This window comes from Triticum aestivum, chromosome 6A (assembly GCF_018294505.1).
Source record: "Triticum aestivum cultivar Chinese Spring chromosome 6A, IWGSC CS RefSeq v2.1, whole genome shotgun sequence".
NCBI classification, from domain to species: Eukaryota; Viridiplantae; Streptophyta; class Magnoliopsida; order Poales; family Poaceae; genus Triticum; species Triticum aestivum.
Window position 1 is genome coordinate 590640301 of NC_057809.1, and position 21209 is coordinate 590661509.

General features: G+C 46.3%; 1 protein-coding gene and 1 pseudogene across 1 annotated transcript; both read left to right on the top strand.

The window, feature by feature from the left end:
- Nucleotides 1–5766: 5766 nt before the first annotated feature.
- Nucleotides 5767–8933, top strand: LOC123129757 (serine carboxypeptidase 24-like; annotated as a pseudogene).
- Nucleotides 8934–10456: 1523 nt separating this feature from the next.
- LOC123129758 (purple acid phosphatase 2-like) lies at nt 10457–20724 on the top strand. The gene is made up of 3 exons (XM_044549793.1): nt 10457–10597; nt 19605–19964; nt 20053–20724. The coding sequence occupies exons 1-3, from the start codon at nt 10457–10459 to the stop codon at nt 20722–20724; spliced, it is 1173 nt and encodes a 390-aa protein (XP_044405728.1).
- Nucleotides 20725–21209: the final 485 nt, after the last annotated feature.

Here is a 21209-nt window from a genome sequence, read left to right on the forward strand (position 1 = left end):
TCAAACAAGGGCATCCTGCATCAAACATCTTGCCCGGACACACCTCCTCAGAATGGGGTGGCAGAGAGGAAAAATCGCCACCTGCTGGAGGGGGCCCGTGCATTGATGTTCACCATGAATGTGCCCAAGTTCCTGTGGAGTGAAGCTGTCATGATGGCCACCTTATTGATCAACCGCACACCATCCCGGGTGACAGGTATGAAATCACCGTGTGAGTTGGTTTTCACAGAAAATGCATTCCCAGTTCCCCCCAAGGTGTTCGGTTGCACTTGTTTTGTTCGTGATCACAGGCCATCAGTCAACAAACTGGATCCTCAGGCAGTCAAGTGTATTTTTATTGGGTATTCTTCAGGACAAAGAGGGTACAAATGCTGGAGTCCGTCTGAGAGGAGGACATTTGTGAGCATGGATGTTACGTTCCGTGAATCAGAACCCTTTTATGGTGAGCAAACTGACCTAAGCGTCTTGTTTGAAGAACTTGACCAATGTCTCCAACCGGAAATTGGTCAAGAGGGGGAGAGCAGTGATAGTGATAATTATAATTGTGGTGCTGCCGATTCAGTGCTGCAACAACCAATCGAGGGTGATATTCCGGTACAGGGAAGCGAACAGCAGCCCCAGAAAATGATAACACCACAGACTGAAGGACCGATTGTGACTGATGGGGTGCCAAGTCAGGCAGGTGGTGCTCCCACCCAGATCGGTTGTGTACCGAGGTGGACGGTAGAGCAAGAGGAGTAGCTAAAGGTGTATTCACGGAAGCAAGGTGATGCTTCTCATAGGTGGCAGAAGGTGAATGAGGAGCGTAATCCTCAAGTATATTCAAGATGACAACATCATGTTTAGGGGGAGCAGCCAACACAGATGCAGGGGGAGCAACAAGGCAGCAATGCAAGCTCAGTTGACACAGAGGACTTGCCAATTGCTTTGAGAAAAGGTACTCGAGAAAAAGCAGGGATACCCGGGCCAAAGTATGGGTTCGATGCCAATGATATTGGAAATTATGTTTCCTATGAAGCATTATCTCCAGCCCACAAATCATTTGTTGCTTCTCTTCAGCTGGTGTCTCTTCCAACTGATTGGAAGGCAGCAAAAGTGGATCCAAAGTGGCGAGCAGCTATGATAGAGGAGCTGGAGGCATTAAGTAAGAACAAGACATGGGTACTAACACCTCTTCCAAGAGGAAAGAAGGCAGTTAGCTGCAAGTGGGTATACACCCTGAAGCAGAATGCAGAAGGGAAGATTGAAAGGTACAAAGCAAGGCTTGTGGCGAGGGGGTACAGCCAGACCTACGGCATTGACTATGATGAGACCTTTGCTCCAGTAGCAAAGATGAACACTGTGAGGATTCTGATCTCCTGTGTAGCAAATTTCGGGTGGCCTTTACACCAACTTGATGTGAAGAATGCCTTCTTGCATGGGGACTTGAAAGAGGAGGTATACATGGATATTCCACCTGGGTTCTCAACTTCTGAGACTGTTGGTAAGGTATGCAGGCTAAAGAAAGCTCTTTATGGACTGAAACAGTCTCCAAGAGCTTGGTTTGACAGATTTAGACAGGCTGTGCGTGGCATGGGGTATGGACAATGCAATGGTGACCATACATTGTTTTATAGACACTCTAAAGGAAAAATGACCATCCTTGCAGTTTATGTTGATGATATCATTATCACCGGCGATGATGACGTAGAGATAGCAAGGTTAAAGGGGTGTCTGAGTAAGGCATTCAAAGTTAAAGATCTTGGTCGACTCAAGTACTTCCTTGGTATAGAAGTGGCAAGGTCTGGAAAAGGAATAGCTCTTTCTCAAAGAAAGTATACCCTGGATCTCCTCTGTAATGTTGGCATGTTGGGTTGTCGAGCTGCTGCAATCCCAATTGATCAAAATCATAAAGTGACCGCCCAATCAGGTGATCTGGTGAATAAAGAAAAATATCAGCGATTGGTGGGAAGATTATTGTACTTGTGTCATACACGACCAGACATTGCATTCGCAGTAAGTGTTGTGAGCAGATATATGCATGAGCCTAGGAGTGAACATCTCGAGGCAGTATATAGAATCCTGAGATACTTGAAGGGTTCTCCTGGGAAAGGATTGATATACAAGAGTCATGGACATCTTGTCGTGGATGGTTATTGTGATGCTGATTGGGCTAGCTGTCTGGATGACAGGAGATCAACCTCAGGCCATTGTGTTTTCGTAGGAGGAAATCTAGTGTCTTGGAGAAGCAAGAAACAACCCGTTGTTTCCAAATCAACCGCAGAGGCTGAATACAGAGCCATGTCTCAGGGATTGAGTGAGTTGTTATGGACAAGAAATCTATTAGGAGAGTTGAAGATACTAAAGACCAGTCGTATGAATGTATGGTGCGACAACAAGTCAGCAATTAGCATAGCAAACAACCCAGTTCAACATGATAGAACCAAACATGTGGAGATTGACAGATTCTTTATCAAAGAAAAACTGGATGCTGGGATTATCAAGATAGAGTATGTGAGTTCAGGACAACAAATTGCAGATTGCTTGACTAAAGGACTGGAAACTAGAGAATGCAGTTCAGCATGTGACAAGATGGGAATGATAGATATCTACCACCCATCTTGAGGGGGAGTGTTGACCGGTATGAGGGCCTGGCCCATCTTCACTGTTGGTATAGGGCCCAAGCCCATGTGTGTGACCTAGATGAGAGCAACCAGAGTTATATGCATGTGTGACACACGGGAGTAGATGTCAGCCGCCAGACACACCAAACCACATGTATGCGGGTATGCCTCTCTCGTTCTACAGGGATTCTACTAGAGAAAATACTTGATTACAGAAGAAGGTTTATGCAGGCCAGAACATGGCGGCGGCTAGGGTTCAACCCCAAATATACAAGAGATAAGATGATCCTGCCTTACGGCTTATACATAGCTAATATATAGCCTAGCAACACGAATGAGCAAGGGAGATAAACGGTAGGTTATTGTGGACCCTTGGATCAGATATAGACGGTGCGCAGCGAAGGGGTAAGTGAGCTGCGGATTAACAGTAAAAGTGTCCATTTCTTCAGTAATCTTCAGACTTTAGTAGTTTACCAAGTGTTGGGTCCTGACAGTATCATACACTATGATGCTAGTTTATGATCGATACTGCCCACTCTAAGAAACAATACATCACAAGAAAATTTGAAAAATCGTAATTGAAGCCCTCTCAGTTGTTTGCCTCTACGCCTTGCCAGATCGTTTGCCTCCAGGAATCCAAAATGGAATCAGTTGATGATTACACTGCAGCCCACATTGGTGGCCACAGACTTAAGAGTTTCGTCCAGCGCCCGGCTGTGGGCACGCGTGGTGGCATCCTTCTGCTTTGGGATGATGAGGTGGTCCATTTGTCCAATGTCCACTTTCAAGCGTTCACCCTCTCAGCCACAGTTACTGTGTACCCCCAGAGCCCGACTCCTGTTTCCTTCAAGCTAACCACGGTATATGGACCGACTAGAAGTAACCTCAAGGATGCCTTCTTCGCCGAACTTGTCGCCGAAAAGCCACCCCAGGGTACCATGTGGCTGGTCACGGGAGACTTCAACCAAATCTATCGGGCGTGAGATAAAAACCGTGCAAATGTAGATCGGAGTCGCATTGTCAGATTTCGAGATGCTCTCAACTCCTGTGAGCTTAAAGAGATTCATCTCCAGAATAGGAGATTCACTTGGAGTAATGGGCAGAATGAGCCCACCTTGAGCAAGTTAGATAGTTTTTTCTGCAATAAAGATTGGGGCTTGAAATTTGGCTCACACATCCTGCATGCTTTATCATCCTCCCTTTCTGACCACTGCCCCCTTCTGCTTGCATCCGCGACCGGCCCCAAGCGCTCCAAATGTTTCCGCTTCGAGAATTTCTGGATCAAGATGCCAGGTTTTTTGGCAACTGTTCAAGGTGCGTGGAATGAAGGCCACAACCATATCGAGCCGTACCACATCCTACACCACAAACTCAAGAAAACTAGCATCAGACTAAAGACTTGGAGCAAATCCCTCTTCTCCAACTTGAAAGTCCAATTTCACATGGCCCTGGAGGTCATCCTCCGCCTTGATATTGCGCAAGACTCTAGGTCTCTGAGCCCGGAGGAGATCGATCTTCGGAAGAGACTAAAGAGGAGGGTGGTTGGCCTGGCTGTGCTTGAAAAGGCTCGGAAACGACAGACCTCTAGAATAACGAACATTAAAGAGGGGGACGCAAACACTAAGTTCTTTCACCTTCGAATCAACCGCCGGTGAAGAAAAAAATTTATTCACCGCCTTAGACACAATGCGGGGTGGGTGACTGACCACAACCACAAGAAGGATATTATTCACCGCCACTTCTCTTCCGTCATCAAGAAGGGGCGAAGGAGGCTTAAGGATTTTAATTGGAGTTGTATCCCCACTCCAGACTGCGATCTCAGTGACATTGGGGCCCCGTTCACCATGGAGGAGGCTAGGAAGGCAATCTTCGACTCGCCAGGCGATAAGGCGTCGGGGCCGGATGGGTTCACGTGTGCGTTCTTCAAGGCGTGCTGGGAGGTTATCAAGGTCGACGTCATGGCTGCCATCAACCACTTCTCGAATCTCCATGCCACCAACTTACATTGGCTAAACTCAGCCAACATCGCTCTAATCCCCAAGAAGGATGGCACGGAGGATATTTCCGACTTCCGACCGATTAATCTAATTCATGCTGTGGCTAAGCTCTTGGCTAAGATGATGGCGACGCGCCTCTCCGTCCACATGAATGATCTTGTGTCTCCAGCTCAAAGTGCATTTATCAAGAAGCAAAGCATTCATGACAACTTCACTTATGTCCGCAACCTCGCCCGCAGACTACACCGTAACAAGACCCCTATGTTGCTTTTCAAGCTTGACATCAAGAAGGCCTTCGACTCCGTGAGATGGGACTACTTAATGGACCTTCTTCAACATCTTGGCTTCCCTGCGCGCTTTAGAGGCTGGGTCTCGGCGCTTCTCACTTCAGCTACCTCGAGAGTGTTGCTCAATGGCACGGTTGGAGATCCCATTAGACACGGGAAGGGGTTACGGCAAGGAGACCCGTTCTCGCCGCTCCTTTTTGTGCTCGCCATCGACCCCCTGCACCACATCCTCAACAAGGCTACAATGCAAGGCCAATTGCATCCGATCCGGAGGAATACCGCAACTCTTCGTGCATCCCTATATGCTGATGATGCAGCCATTTTTGTGAAGCCCATCAAGGAGGACGTCTCCTGCTTTGCCTCCATCTTAGACGCCTTTGGTGAGGTCACGGGCCTGGTCACCAACTGCACCAAAAGTCTCGTCGCCCCAATTCGGTGTGTCGGCCTTGATCTTCCTGACATTCTACAACTCTTCCCTGCCAAACTCACGACCTTCCCCATGACGTACTTGGGGCTGCCACTCTCGGTCAAGAGGCTCAAGGCTGTACACTTCCTGCCTCTGGAAGACAAAGTTGCGCGCAGACTTACCCCTTGGATTGGCCACGTCATGGCCGCCCCTGGGAGGGCTGTTCTGGTCAAAGCGGTTCTCACTGCCATCGCTATCTACAGCATTACTTCGCTGGTCTTGCCGGCCGAGGTGATGAAGCGTATTGATGCCTTGCGACGTGCATTTCTCTGGGCAGGTTGCGACAAAGTCATCGGGGCCAAGTGTAAAATCAATTGGGAGTGAGTCTGCGGCCCCAAAGCTTTGGGCGGCCTGGGCATTCTAAATTTGGACAAGTTCGCCGCTGCTCTCCGCTTGAGGTGGCTTTGGAACGCATGGGCACAGCCGCCAAAGCCGTGGTTGGACTGGGCACTCCTTGCAACGAGGCCGACAGGGACCTTTTTGCGGCTGCTACGAAGGTCGTGGTTGGCAATGGAGCCAAGGCCTGCTTCTGGACGTCCCCCTGGCTTGATGGCCTAAGGCCGATGGACATTGCCCCGAAAATATATGAGATCTCAAAAAAGAAAGGCTCCTCTGTGAGGAAGGCACTCACTGATGATCTGTGGATATCACAGATTGACATGACAAATGGCATTACCGCAGGACATATACATGACTTTGTCACCCTTTGGGAGAAGTTGGATGGGATAATCCTGGATCATGACATGCAAGATACAATCACATGGAAGCTTACGGAGAGAGGAACTACTCCACTTCTTCAGCCTACTTGCTACAGTTCGAGGGACGCACCTCAACACCACTCCTAAAGACCGTTTGGAAAGTCTGGGCAACTCCGAAATGCAAGTTCTTCGCTTGGTTAATCATTCACAACAGAGTATGGACGGCAGACAGGCTACAACGAAGAGGGTGGCCGAATTGCGGTTTGTGTCCTCTTTGCAGCCAAGTTCAGGAGTCTGCAGCGCACCTCCTTTTCCAATGCCGGTTTTCGGTTGCGGTTTGGAATGCGGTAAAGGCGAAGATCGGGCTGAGCAATATTGTCACGGCGGACTGGGCGGCTATGCGAAGTGTCAGACATTGGTGGTCCGAGATTGCGCTTGCGCGCTCGCCAAATGTGAAAGGGATGGCCTCCCTACTCATGCTTATCTCTTGGGAACTTTGGAAGGAGAGGAATGCTAGGGTCTTTCGGAACGTCTCCACACCTACGACGATTATTGTGGAAAAAATCATGGATGAGGCGACTTTGTGGACGCTGGCAGGTGCCAAAGGGCTGGGTGTAATTTTACATCGCGAGTAGTTGCTTTATCTTCGCCTTTGTTCGGCCATTGTTTGGCTGTGGTCCTCGGATCTTGTTACAACTCTCTCTTATTTAATGAAATGGCAAATCTTTTGCCTCGTTTCAAAAAAAAAACTTTCATGGCAACAGAAGAAGAATGAATCTTCAAATGGGAGTGCAAACCTAGTACAGTAAAAAAATTGCACTTCCACTGATGGGGTGCTGAATAATTTTGTTCTCAGGACCTGGATGCTCTTCGGTGGCTTACAGTGAGGCTGACGAGATCGTCCCGTTCCCAACGGGACAGAGGGCTCTACCTCAAACAAGTACTAGTGGAACAGAGGTGAGCCGGCCAGCAGCCTCAAGACACCACCGCTGTTGTTATGCATTCAGCACAGGTGACTCACTGAATTTTGTTGCTGCAATGCAGAGGCAAAACCTTCTCTTCCTCGGCTTCTCTTACTCCAACACCTCCTCCGATCTTAAGACTTCCGGCCACAAGAGAAATGGTAAGCCTTGGTGTACAGTCATTTGGGTAATGTAAAATTTTGGGTGTTGAAAAATCTAGTGACTCTATTTTTCAGTTGGTGGCCGTGGGTGAGCCTTTGGGGCTCATGTAACCAAACATGTTGTATTACTCTCTCTCAACCTTATTGAAACATTACGCACAGCTCTTGCATGTTCCGGAAAAAAGAAATCTAGTGACTCTATTTTTCAGTTGGTGGCTGTGGGTGAGCCTTTGGGGCTCATGTTACCAAACATGCTGTATTACTACCAACTCTCTCAATCTTAATGAAACAACACACAAAGCTCTTGCGTGTTCCGGAAAAAAGAAATTTAGTGACTTGATGCAGCTCAAGACTTGCTGCAGTTCTTGATCAGTTGGATTTCTACATTGCTGGAGAAAGCTACGCTCGTGAGTGTGTTGTTCTGACTTTCAGAGCACCAGGAAAAAAAATCCATGATTACTGTCACACTAGCACCATGACAGGAATTATTACCAGTGTCACCTGACAAGTAACTTCCATTCACTTCCTTTTTATTCTACAAGGCCACTACGTGCCCCATTTGGCAAGGAAGAACGTCGAGTACAACAAGGCTTCGCTGAATTCCTTCATCAACCAGGAGGGGAACTGTTGTGACTAGTGGATCCACCGCACATTCTTTCTCATGTCAACTTTCCATGTCTTTGTGACTTTGTGGATTGTGATGATGTAAGGAGGGGAACGTGGTGACCGACAACTACTACGACAACGTCAGTATGGTGACCTACTGGTGGACGCACGCCATGATCTCCGACGGCACCTACCGGGCCATCCCCAAGTTGGGCAACTTCAGCAGTGCCAGCGTTTCGAATCCCTGCAACCGCACCATGAGCTACGCCATTAACCACGAGTTCGGCGACATTGACCACGACGACCAGTACAACATCTACACGCCCTCCTGCCACGCCTCCTCCGACTCATCGGCGGCATCCGGCAACTCCACCGCCCACAGCCGCCACCGCCGTGCCATGCTGAGGTTCAAGGACACCCTCATCCGCAGGAGGTCCAACAGCTACGACCCCTGCACGGAGACCTACGCCGAGAAGTACTACAACCGGCTCGGTGTGCAGAGGGCCATGCACGCCAACACTATAAGGATTCCCTACAGATGGACTGCTTGTAGGTTCAGTTTCAGACAAACTTTTCTTCTTCGTTCTTGTCACGGCTGGGGCATTGAGGGTCAATTAACAAGCAGGGTATGTTTTGATATTGACAATGAGGTGCTCATCAAGATATGGAACAACTCCGAGTTCTCGATGCTTCCGACGTACAGGGTATTGGTGATTGGTCAAGGCTGGGATCAAGATATAGGTGTTCAGGTAAGCTGAAGAGTCTGAAACCGGGAAAGTTCTTTTTTCCGATGCAGACATGCATGCAGCACAAATGTTTTCAGTTGGTATAGCATGTTTTCACTGTTGAGTGCAGCGGCGACACGGATTCGGTGACTGCGATGCGGTTTTCGCTCAACCACCACGGTCAGAAGACTAAGATTCGCTGGCACCCATGGTACTAACTTGCAGTTTATACAACAATTTTGTTTGCCGTGACAGGGTAACATCTTTGCATTTGCAGGTAGGAGGATGGTCTGAGGTTTATGAAGTGCTGACATTTGCGTCGGTGAGGGGCACAGGGCATGAGGTGCCATTGTTCCAGCCAAGTAGAGCGTTCAGGATGTTGGTGTCATTCCTGGCTGGGAACTGGGAAGCCATTGGCCAAATCCTGAAGGTTCTTGCCTGCCATGGACTGCTGATGTGCAGCGTGATGCCTAGCTAAAAGGGTCTGAAAACAGTGTGAGATGGATGGAGAGAGTGATGTAGAGTGCTTTCGAGTAGAAAATATCTAGTAGTACTTCATAGTGACGATTAATTGATTTGGTACTGGGGAAAAGGATGAGAAGAAAATAAGGATGCTTATGCCATGTGAACCATGGGCACTGCAACAACGAGCACATAAACTTTGAATGCTCTATTCTTGATGTTGTCATCCGGCCGGATCCGGTGGCGGACTGCGCGGATGTGGGGTTGGGAGCTCTGGGTCGGAGTAATTTCTTGGCCGGCTGCGGCGGCCACGACGCCGGCGGCGCTCCAGGCGCTGTTTCCTTCTTGAAGGCGGCTTCGAGATCCAGCTCCCACCCCCTCGTCCTCCCCTTGCACCCGGGTGAAAACCCACAACTTTGGTTGGGCGGCGGCGGTGTCCGGCTTCGTCACCTTCTTGAAGGCGCCGCTTTGGGTCCGCGGGGAGGTGGGACAGCCGCAGCACGTTCTTGGCGTTCCTGATGGCGGCGGTTCTCTCTTTAGTGGTGTCGCTTCGCCATGGCGGTCGGCTGGTCCGGCTCTCGTGGTGATTGTGGTGCTCAACTCTTCGCCGTGTCTTCCTGGGGTGCTCCCGTCCCGTTCAGAGAGGCTGGAGGTGGAGCAGCTTCATCTTGCACGGAGCTTCGGTGGAGATGTCAAGTCATGCCTGACCGACAGATGCTACGCTTTGTCATGCCTGGTCGGCAGGTGATACGCACGACAGATCTTCCAAAGACTTCAAGCTGTGTCGGCAGGTGGTACTTGGCAGCATGGTGCTGAGGTGTATCAATGGCGACCGCGACGTGCTCAGCTGGTTGCGCGCAGGGAGGAGGTGCCGTTGGGCGCCGTGGTGGCGTCGACGATAGCAAGGTTGATGCATCAGTACAGTTCTGAAGATGGAGCGGTGGCAGTTGGCGGCGGCGGCCTCTGAGTGCACGCCGGACCGGTGAGACCCATGCCCGGCAGGCGTCCTGGATGGGACCTCAGGTCTTAGATATTAGGTTTGGCTGCGATGTCTGTTGATATTAGGCCCAGACTATCTGCGCCCCTTCATCAACTGGATAGAGGTGCTTAGACGGCGGCTTTAGTCTTACTGTTGTATTACTCCCCGGACTAAACCCTCACATATATTCGTCTTCATCTACTCCCCGGACTAAACCCTAGCTAGTACACTCCGCCCACAAGCTCCCTTTCGGCGATCTTCGGCATATCTGGCAGCGGATCTGAGTCCTCAGTCACCCCTTCTGTAGAGGGAGCTCATCCCATGTGGACCCAAGGAGGAGATGACCATCTGCATCGCACTACGCCATTCTCGATAGGAGTCCGCCCGACAACAGTCAGACTTGATCCGGCGGGAATCCATAGCGTCCACCAAATGACACTTGGATCCGGCACGAGGCACGTTACCGCCGCCTCACCAGAGGTGCTGCGATCTATCTGGTGTCCCAACGTCATGGCGGAGGTGCAACCCCTTCATTGGCGCATCGGGTCAGAGGTCAACGCCCACACTTATGGCATGTCCGATGGCGAGGCTAATATGGCGCGCCGTGCCCCCATGCGAGGCAGAGGGCCCGGGAGGCCGCGAAAGATGCCGGTGAGGTTGAGTCGCATGCCGCAGCATCGCTAGGGGTGAACGACAACCCTTGGCGCCGCAACCGCGTCGTGGTGGACGTGCCAGGCTCCAGCCACAACAAAACTATCATACACCTCACATTGACAGGCCAAGTGCAGGCCACAGACTTCGAAGAGGAAGAGTAGGGCATGGGAGATGGCGGCGCCTTAAGTTCCGTGAGCCGGCCTGTGTCCCATATCCTACTCTACCTCGCCGGCGACCGCACCTTCACTCCGAGGGGCTTAGCCTGCCGCCAGACAAGGACATGGCCGTGGAGCCCGAAGAGCGCCAGAAAATTTGTAGCTGAGGTATTCGATTATGCAAGAGAAAATCTGAGACGTAATTGGTCACTGTCTGTGGACTAGCATGTGTATCCGGCTGTATATGTTCTTTTTTTGTTGCTTAAGCTATGTTTGTTTGCGACGACCTATAGAAAGCAGAAGCTTCATGCAGAGAGTAGAACGATGCTTATATTCTGGTGGTTTTTTAAGAATAACATTGCAATTGATTGATGAAGACCATTTCTAAATAAAAAATTGATTGATGAAGAAGAGATAAACGGCTTACACCTGCTCATCGTCTCACCTTCTTTGGTAGCGACCTACAGACTTTAGTAGGCTTTATTATATTCTGCTTTTTCATCAGGATGCTATTTAGTTTTTCTGCTGATGGCAGTACCACCCCTTCCGATCAAGGAGTGCGCAACCTACTTCAACAGTCAAGACCCGGTCTCAAGGCCAAGCTTAAAACGATGATTTTCCTGGTAACATGGAACAGAGAGAAACAACTGTATTTTCAGGCACACAACAAACCAGGTGAACGGCGTGATTACTGCACTTAGATGTCATATGAACTGCTGGAAACTAGCTGGTGCAAAATGCCTCGAGTTGCCACTGGGAGATCCAGGCTAGCTGGGCATAGCTGTTTTGATATCGGCCGGGTGAATCTTTACCAAATTCCTATAAACCACCATGATCACTTGATCATCACTAGTGCCGGTTCACGGGTGGGGACTAAAGGTCCCCCCTTTAGTTGCCGAACCGGCGCTAACGTGCCATCACGTGGCACGAGCCAGGCCCGGGTGCGTGTAGGACATTAGTACCGGTTGGTAATATCAACCGGTACTAAATGTTTGGGGATGTTTTGGTTTTATTTTTTATTTTTCCATTAATTTTATGTTTTCAATTTAATTTAGTGATTGTTTTACATTATAATGAGTTGCTAAATCATTAGGTGAAAGTACCACAGATTAGTTTCGACTGGATGCATGTGAATCCTAGCTAAGTGATCACGTATATGCCATCTTCATATTATACTTGATCACCTAAGTTCGGTAAATAACTGAAAAACAGCAAATGATGTCAGAACGTGTTGAAAATGACTGAAAAACAGCAAATGATGTCAGAACGTGTTGGAAATTGATGACATCGCTTTGAATGGTGTATACGGAACGCAAAAAAAGTCTGGAGTTCAAATAAGTTTTAAAAAAATGAAGTGCCCGTGTAACAGATGAGTTCTCGTCCGAAACCCTGATACACCGAAAGAGATTGTCCAGTTTGTACATGAAGTGCGTCCAGTATTTGCCGTGACCCTCTCTACTCTTTTGCACATGCTATGCGGGTGAAATGATGATACCATGCCAAGTTTCAACATTTTCAGAGATCATTTTGTAGTGATTTTCAATTTCACGGTTATTTAGCTCTCTAAACAAATCGATAAATGAATAAAAACAGCAAATGATGTCAGAACGTATTGGAAATTGATGACGTCGCTTTGAATGGTGCATACGGAACACAAAAAAAGTCTGCAGTTCAAATAAGTTTTAAAAAAATGAAGTGTCCATGTAACAGATGAGTTCTAGTCTGAAACCCTGATACGTACTCCGAAAAAGATTGTCCAGTTTGTACACAAAGTGCGTTCAGTTTTTGCCGTGACCCTCTCTACTCTTTTGCACATGCTATGTGAGTGAAATGTTGATACCATGCCAAGTTTCAACATTTTCAGAGTTCATTTTGTAGTGATTTTCAATTTCACGATCATTTATATCTCTAAACAAATCAGTAAATGAATGAAAAACAACAAATGATGTCAGAACATGTTGGAAATTGATGACGTCGCTTTGAATGGTGTATACTGAACGTAAAAAAAGTCAGGAGCTCAAATAATTTTAAAAAAAAATGAAGTGTCCGTGTAACAGATGAGTTCTCGTCCGAAACCCTGATACATACTTCGAAAGAGATTATCCAGTTTGTACACGAAGTGCGTCCAGTTTTTGCCATGACCCTCTCTACTCTTTTGCACATGCTATGCGGGTGAAATGATGATACCATGCCAAGTTTCAACATTTTCAGAGTTTATTTTGTAGTGATTTTCAATTTCACGGTCATTTAGCTCTCTAAACAAATCGGTAAATGAATGAAAAACAGCAAATGGTGTCAGAACGTGTTGGAAATTGATGACGTCGCTTTGAATGCTGCATACTGAACGCAAAAAAGTATGGAGTTCAAATAAGTTTAAAAAAATGAAGTGCCAGTGTAACAGATGAGTTCTCGTCCAAAACCCTGATACGTACTCCGAAAGAGATTGTCCAGTTTGTACACGAAGTGCGTCCAGTTTTTACCGTGACCCTCTCTACTCTTTTGCACATGCTATGCGGGTGAAATGATGATACCATACAAATTTTAACATTTTCAGAGTTCATTTTGTAGTGATTTTCAATTTCACAGTCATTTAGCTCTCTAAACAAATCGGTAAATAACTAAAAAATAGCAAATGATGTTATAAAAAAACAGCTCAACTTCTCTAGGGAGAAGAGGAGACAACAAGAATCACCGTAACACCAAGACTAAGCTACAAGAGAAATAGCTCTCTTGGCTCAACCAAACAGAGGAAGTCTTCGGTTTCCATCATATCATCTAACCAAGAAAGGTGAGAGCTTTAACAATGGTCGTCTCGTTGACACCCGCCAACACCCCCGAGGAGAGGGAGGAGTTTCATGTGGGAAGAAGGTGATTGTCGTGGATATTTTACTGACAATACTAAAGGGGTATGAATGGAGGCCTTTACAAAGGGGCTTCAAATAATAAGAGCGCAAGTGAGCTAGGCTCACTTCCTTGGCTAAGATGGTTCAATGGTCGGATTAATGCTAGTGTGATGTGTGTGAGAGTGAGTGTAGCATAGAAAGGAAGCGAAGCGACATTATGGTTGCAACAGAGCAACTGTAATAATACTGTCAATGATGGGACAATAGAGGAAGACAACATAAGGTTTTGGTACAAGTCTGAAAATATCTTATGATCAATTGTTGGTGGAAAGCTTCTTCAAATTATAAATCGGAAGATAGATACCATTGGATGATTGGAAGACCAGAGAAAGCTAGAAATTAGCATGGAGATTTATTGTTTTACATAGCAGTCCGTGCAGGGTGAGGCTATAAGCAGTTGCCGGATCTAGGATATTCGCTAGGGTGGTTCAGCTGGACAGTTCTTTTCAATATAACAAATATATATCTTGCCAACGTATAGATATATAAAATTAATAACAACGCAATAGATTTAGAGGTTCACAAGGCATGTACATACATAGCTGCGATAATTACAAAAATATCACAATAGTACTGCTACTACTTCTTAGGATAAAGCTTTCTTTCTTTTATCTAAAAAAAAGAATAATGCTTTCTGGCTGCCATGAAAATCTCGACTTCTATTTCTTAACTTATGTTTCACTAAATTCATTGCCAAAAGATATCCTTTCACTACTTGTCGTTGCTACAGGCATAATTCTAATCCATTCTTATTTTTCTATCGACAATAATGAATCGACGTCGCAGTCTAGAATTATGAGGAGAAAGAAGAGGGAGGGAAAGCGAGCACCAGTTATGCAAAAACAGTCGTCGGTTGGCCGATCCTGATCTCCCTCTTGCTCGCCTGCAGCCGTCGCCACTTGTCAGCTCCGCGCCCTGCCCTAGCCTTGTTATGCAGCTGCCGTCGCGGCCAGTCCCTCCCTGGCCCGGCTGGTGGTAGCCATTGCATGAATGGGCCGATGCAATCAGCAATTGGGTGATAACTGTTGCCTAGCAACATGCACGCGCGAGAACTATATATCACGGGAACATTTTTACGTTATATAAAAAATGCTTCACGAATATTCTTTTGCAACACGGGAACATTTATTTAAAATATCATGTAAAAAATAATGGTACCAAGAAAATTTATACTACAAAAAAAATTCTTGCATTGTATACTCATGCGTGGAAATATTTTTTTCATTGTCAGTAAATTTTTTAATGAAAGCTATCAACATTTATTCAATTGCGCCAACATTTTTTTGTGCCGTGTTAACATTTTTCAAAATCATTGTTTTTAAAATAAATTAAGTTTTTTAAAATATATTTATTTAAAATATGAATAAAGTAAAAGTAATAAAAAAGGAAACTAACGTGTTGTCAGCGTGCTCCTTGGCTGGCCCACCATTGGCTCCCTGTAGCTGCTCACGGGCGAGGTTGTTGTCCGTCTTGCGTCAGATGAGACATAGGCACGCCTGCATGCACAAGCCTTAGGTAGGTTTTTTTTGGAGGGGAATACGGCTCCTTTTATTGATTATTGATGTCCCAGGGTATAGTTACAATATCATGGGGCTGTAGGAGCCATACGTGTCTACCAGGAGCAAGATCTAGAGAGAATTTAGCTAAACTATCTGCCTCTACATTCGTACTTCTACTTTCAAAAGTAAAACAGCAAGTTGGACGTGCGAACAATCATGATTAGGAGCAGCTGGGCTGGGCCTGAGTTTTTTCCTTTCTTTTCTTAAATATATGTATGGTGGAGTATATAATGTTGGGGTACAACACCACTACTAGGGAAAAGCCTAGCAGCAGCGCGAGTTTTAGGCCTATCAGTAGCGCGGGGCGATGCGCTACTGATAAGGCGCTACAGCTAACGTACAGCAGTAGCGTGCCTCCGCCCATGCTACTGCTAAATCGACTTAGTAGTAGCGACTTCCGGAGGAGCGCTACTGGTAATTAGTAGTAGCGCTTCTCCCTGCCCGTGCTGCTACTATTATTTCGTATTTTATTTCTTTTTTATTTCATGTTGTATTCGTACATCTTTACACAAGTTTTCATACAACAGGAATTTAAAAATTGTTTTTACATCATAATGAGTTATTACATCACGGGGTGAAAGAATCGTGAACCGCGGTTCTTTCACCCAATGATATAATAAATATTATCATCATCATCATCATATCATTAACAACTTATCATCATAATACATCATTGTCATATAACACCTCCTCAAGATCATCGTTTTCATTAATGAGATATCACATAGCAAATTGGTCACTAGTCGTAATCACAAGTACTCCTCATCATCAACTCTAACACATTGTATCACATAATAAACATATTGTACCTCATAGGACCTACTACATTCTCTTAGGACCTACTATATTCTCTAAGGTAAAATAGCAAAAAAACAAGATAGCCCCTGACTCTCCATTATGGAGAATGGAGATTATCCTGTCTCCAATTCTTGCCTTTCGCTTAATGTTACTATCAAGAACCTTCTTGCGAATGTCCAAACATTTTTTTTATTCTTTGATTAGCATGTGTTCACCGGTTTTAGAAATCCGGTATGCACAGTTGAGTTCCTTAGATTGACCTGGCTGTATGTTCAGAACTGCAAGGCGACCATTCTGATACATCAGATGAGGCACACAATTCATCGAGATTTTCTGTTGAAAAACATAGTAATAACTTCGTAGTTAGTAATGATGTACTAGTTTTAGAAGTATGCAGAAGATGCACGGATGTCGTAATAGTAAAATATCTTACCAGGATATCTCCATAGAAGTTACCGTGGTTCAACACGTGCACTAGTGACACGTATTCACCATAATTTGGAGGAGTTCGATAATAGGTATTGTAATTCTCAAGATAAGTACAATAAGCAATCAGATGAGTTTTCTCCTTATAAATTAATTCGGAGCCATCAGTGTAGTGGGTTTTGTCTACCATCTTCTGCACATTCTTTGAAGATTCAAAATAAGCTTTCAACTATTTTGAAATAAACAATATAAATTAATTAATAACTATGTTTGAGAAACTCACATTGCGGTAGAATCGGAAGCGTATCAAGGATCCAAATGTCCATATTGTCTTGCTCGATGTCAGGATCACCAAGATCCATGGTGACAAGCATACCCTCATAAAAACCATACATTTTGCAAAGTGATTCCCAATTTTGACAACCAAAATGGGTTACGCTCTGAGAATTATACAGATTTACTTCAAAATCGATATCATGATGGGTCCTTAGGTGTATTTTCTTTGTTTGAAAATTTTCATGGTCTTCAAAACCCATCCTCTCCAAGACATAGCGTCTTGCATGGCATGGGATAAGCTAGTCGAATTGTAAAAGATGAAAATTAGACGTTGAAATAGTTGAAGTCATGCTTAATTACGAAAAAAAAACACTTGTCGTTGTTGCGTACCGTTTCAACATCGAAGGTCTCCTCGAGCTTAATGCTGAAGCGCCGATCTTCGTCCAGCTCATAGAACCTGTCGCACATATCTCGATCGTCGTGGCACCAGCTGCACTCCCCCGGGAGACTGTCGTCGTCCGAGTACGACATTTCCTGCGTTCATAATTCAAAGATTAAAATTGTACAATTAAATATATGTACTAAAAAACCTAAATTAGATCATTATTTTTCGAGAAAATTCAGGCCACTCGATATTTCCTACATATTCTAGCACAGGTCATGCCAGAATTCACGGAAAAATCCGGCATGACCTTTGCTAAAAAAGGACATATCGAGCGCCTGAAATTTGCCGGAACGGAAATTAATCAACACTCCGGCAAAACATAGGACACTCGGAGGTGTAAACTGAATATGAACGGCCACTTCGGCAACCACATATCCTATTTGAGCAACACAAGATATACATGGATATTTGGCTGGTCTCACCTCGATGTCGGAGGGGGTCGGTGACGGGGACGACGGCGGGGATGATGGAGGGGCTCCTTGATTTCTGCAAAAGCAAAAACCGTATAAGTTATCACTAATACATCCCAAATAATTGCTTAAACTAAAAAATAATAACAAATATGACATGTTCAACTAGTTTTATTAATTCAACTAGTTCTTACTAAATATAAACTTACTATAAATAGAAAAAAAACTAGTTCTTTCTAAAAATAAAGTAGTTCAACTAGTTATATTAATTATCTTACTAAAAATACATTAATTCTATTAATTCAACTAGTTCAACTAGCTTATTAATTTACTTACTAAACTAGTTCAATTACAACTAAAGTAGTTCAACTAGTTTATTAATTTACGTACTAATTATTTTAAACACTTACTAAAAACAGTAAAAATAAACTACATTATACAATAGTTAACCAGTACCATCACTACTACTAATTAACATCTACTACTGCTAAAAATCATTATCTATGAACCCTAAATTAACATCTACTACTACTAAAAACATCTAGTACTAACTAAGCAGAGAGAACGAGGGTGGGGGAGGGGTGGGGGGCTTACAGAGAGGGGAGAGATGGTGGCAGGGAGGTGCTCGGCGACGGAGAGGTAGGGGCGGCGAGGGCGGGCTCGGGATCGGGAGGCGGCGGCGGGGTTGGGGGAGGCGGCGGCGACGGTGAGGTCGAGAGCGGAGGGGGTGGGGGAGGCGGCGGCGACGGTGAGGTCGAGAGCGGCGGCGGGCGGCGGCGGTGAGGTTGACGGCGGCCTCGGGCGGCGGCGGTGAGGGCAGGCTCGGGCTCGGGCGGCGGCGATAGAGGATTAGGGGAACAGTGGGGGGGAGGAGAGGACTTAGCGAAATTTTGAGCGGGCGGGTGGTTAAGTCGAACTAGCAGTAGCGCACTTCAGGAAACGCGCTATAGCTAAAGTAGCTATAGCGAGTTTTTCTGGAAAAACGCTACTGCTAAGTCTAAGCACGCATCAAAAATATACGTTGGTCATCATTGATCTTTTTGTGTAGAATTTAAATAGTCAACATATTTAAGGTGGTAAACACCTTGTTCGCTTAGCAGTATGGGACTAAACTTAATTAGGTGCAACACTTAGCAGCAGCGCGTCCAGGGAAAGGCACTACTACTATATCTAGCCTGGGGGCAAATCCGTGGCAATTATAGTAGTAGCGCTTGTTTCACCTAGAGCACTACTGCTATCTAGTTATTAGTAGCGCGGTTCCTTTAAGCTCGCTACTGCTAGTTAGTAGTAGCGCCTGTTTTTAAACCGCACTGCTGCTAAGATTCTGTGTATAACATTTTCCCAGTGGTGCACCCTAGCAGCGCATGACCATGACACCATTCACGCTCCCGTATCCGTTGGGATGCAGAAGGCCACAATTGTCGTCTGCGTATTTGTGAATGGGATCAAGACTATATATAACTTATTATATTTAATTATTTATAATTGTGATAATGTTTATTGAGTATAAGTAGAATAATTGAATGAAAAACATTTTCCCATGCATGGTTGGATAATTTTTGTTTGGCGGAGAGCATCGTTGAATGTTGTGGTGGGTATTTTTTTTTTCATATATAATTGCTTGTTAGGGCATCTACAATGAAGGCGCTAAGGACAGGCGCTAGGATCTGATTCCCAGCCGTTTGAGCAAAATCCCATTCGATCCCAGGAAACTGTGAAGCGTCGGCGCAAAAACAGCCACCGGGCGCTAGCCCTTTTTTTCTTTCGCGCCAAGACTCAAACATGTGCCGTATAAGCATCTCTACCTTGTCGCTGGCTTTGGAGGACAGGACGCTAACGGCGGCTGCTAGGGATTATCTTTTCTTAATTTCTTTAAGCGCCAGTCCAAGCACCCAGGCATTGGACATGCCCTTAAGGTGTGCTTTATCTCTTTCATAGTTGTATGAAGAGGTTACATATTTGCATATTGAGATAAGTCAGTGGGATGACTCTATTAGATAAATTCAAGTGGCCTTTGCGGGGTCTTTTATAGAAACTTCCGTTAATTAATTTGCAGCATGGCACCAAGTACTACTACGCCATGGGCTTCGGCCACACAGTGCGGACCTTCTGGTTCACCACCCCTCCCAAGCCCGGCCCGGACGTGCCCTTCCGGCTAGGCCTCATCGGCGACCTGGGCCAGACGTCTGACTCCAACAGCAGACTGACCCACTACGAGGCCACGGGGGGTGACGCCGTGCTCTTCATGGGCGACCTCTCCTACGCCGACAAACACCCCCTCCACGACAACAATCGTTGGGACACGTGGGGCCGCTTCTCCGAGCGCAGCGTCGCCTACCAACCATGGATCTGGGTCACCGGCAACCACGAGGTCGACTATGCACCGGAGCTCGTAAGTTAATCCATGTACTCAATTCGATCGATCATCTGTACATTTCACTCGGTGATGACATGATCATTGTTTGCATGCATGGTTGAAGGGCGAGACGGCGCCGTTCAAGCCATTCAGTCATCGGTACTCGACGCCGCACCAGTCGAGCGGCTCGCCGGAGCCCTACTGGTACTCGGTGAAGCTCGCGTCCGCGCACATCATCATACTGTCCTCCTACTCCGCGTTCGGCAAGTACACGCCGCAGTACAAGTGGCTGGAGGCGGAGCTGAAGCGCGTGAACCGGAGCGAGACGCCGTGGCTGATCGTGGCATCGCACTCGCCGTGGTACAACAGCTACAACTTCCACTACATGGAGGGCGAACCGATGCGTGTGCAGTTCGAGCAGTGGGCCGTCGACGCCAGGGTCGACCTCGTCTTCGCCGGGCACGTGCACGCGTATGAGCGCAGCCACCGGGTGTCCAACATCAAGTACAACATCACAGACGGGAGGTGCAAGCCGGTGCGGGACCGCCGCGCGCCTGTGTACATGACCATCGGCGACGGCGGCAACATCGAGGGGCTTGCCGACAGCATGACGGAGCCGCAACCGAGCTACTCGGCGTTCCGGGAGGCTAGCTTTGGGCATGCCGTGCTGGACATCAAGAACCGCACGCACGCCTACTACGCTTGGTACCGCAACGCCGACGGCGTCAAGGTTGATGCCGACACCGTGTGGTTCACCAACCGCTACTACATGCCCAACCACGACGACTCCCGTTGATTTGTTTCTATGTAATCAAGCATATTACTTGCTGGTAATAAGGCCGACGGATTGTTGCCATATAGGAGTATGTATATGCATCTACTTTCCAAAATTGATGTGTAAAATTGATGTATAGGGGAGCAGGCAAGTCTCGTCCCTCCTAATGCAGATGGTTGAATAAAGTTATGAGTTTCTTGTGAGAAAAGGTTTAAGATGCTACTCCCAAATAATGTGAGCTATTTGTTTTCTACTACCGCCATTCTAAAATATATGACGTTTTGGTAGGCTAGTTCAGCTAAAACATCACTACCAAAACGTTTATCAAAATGTCATACATTTTAGAACGGGGATAGTACAATCTAATTGCTCGTATCCGTTATTACCTCTTAGAAGGTAAGAATAGGTTATCAACAACTTTGTCGGGTTGAATTACAAAAAAAAAATGTCAGGTTAATATTGACTTTTCACTCATTACAAATGATGTGTGCATTTTTCATCACTAT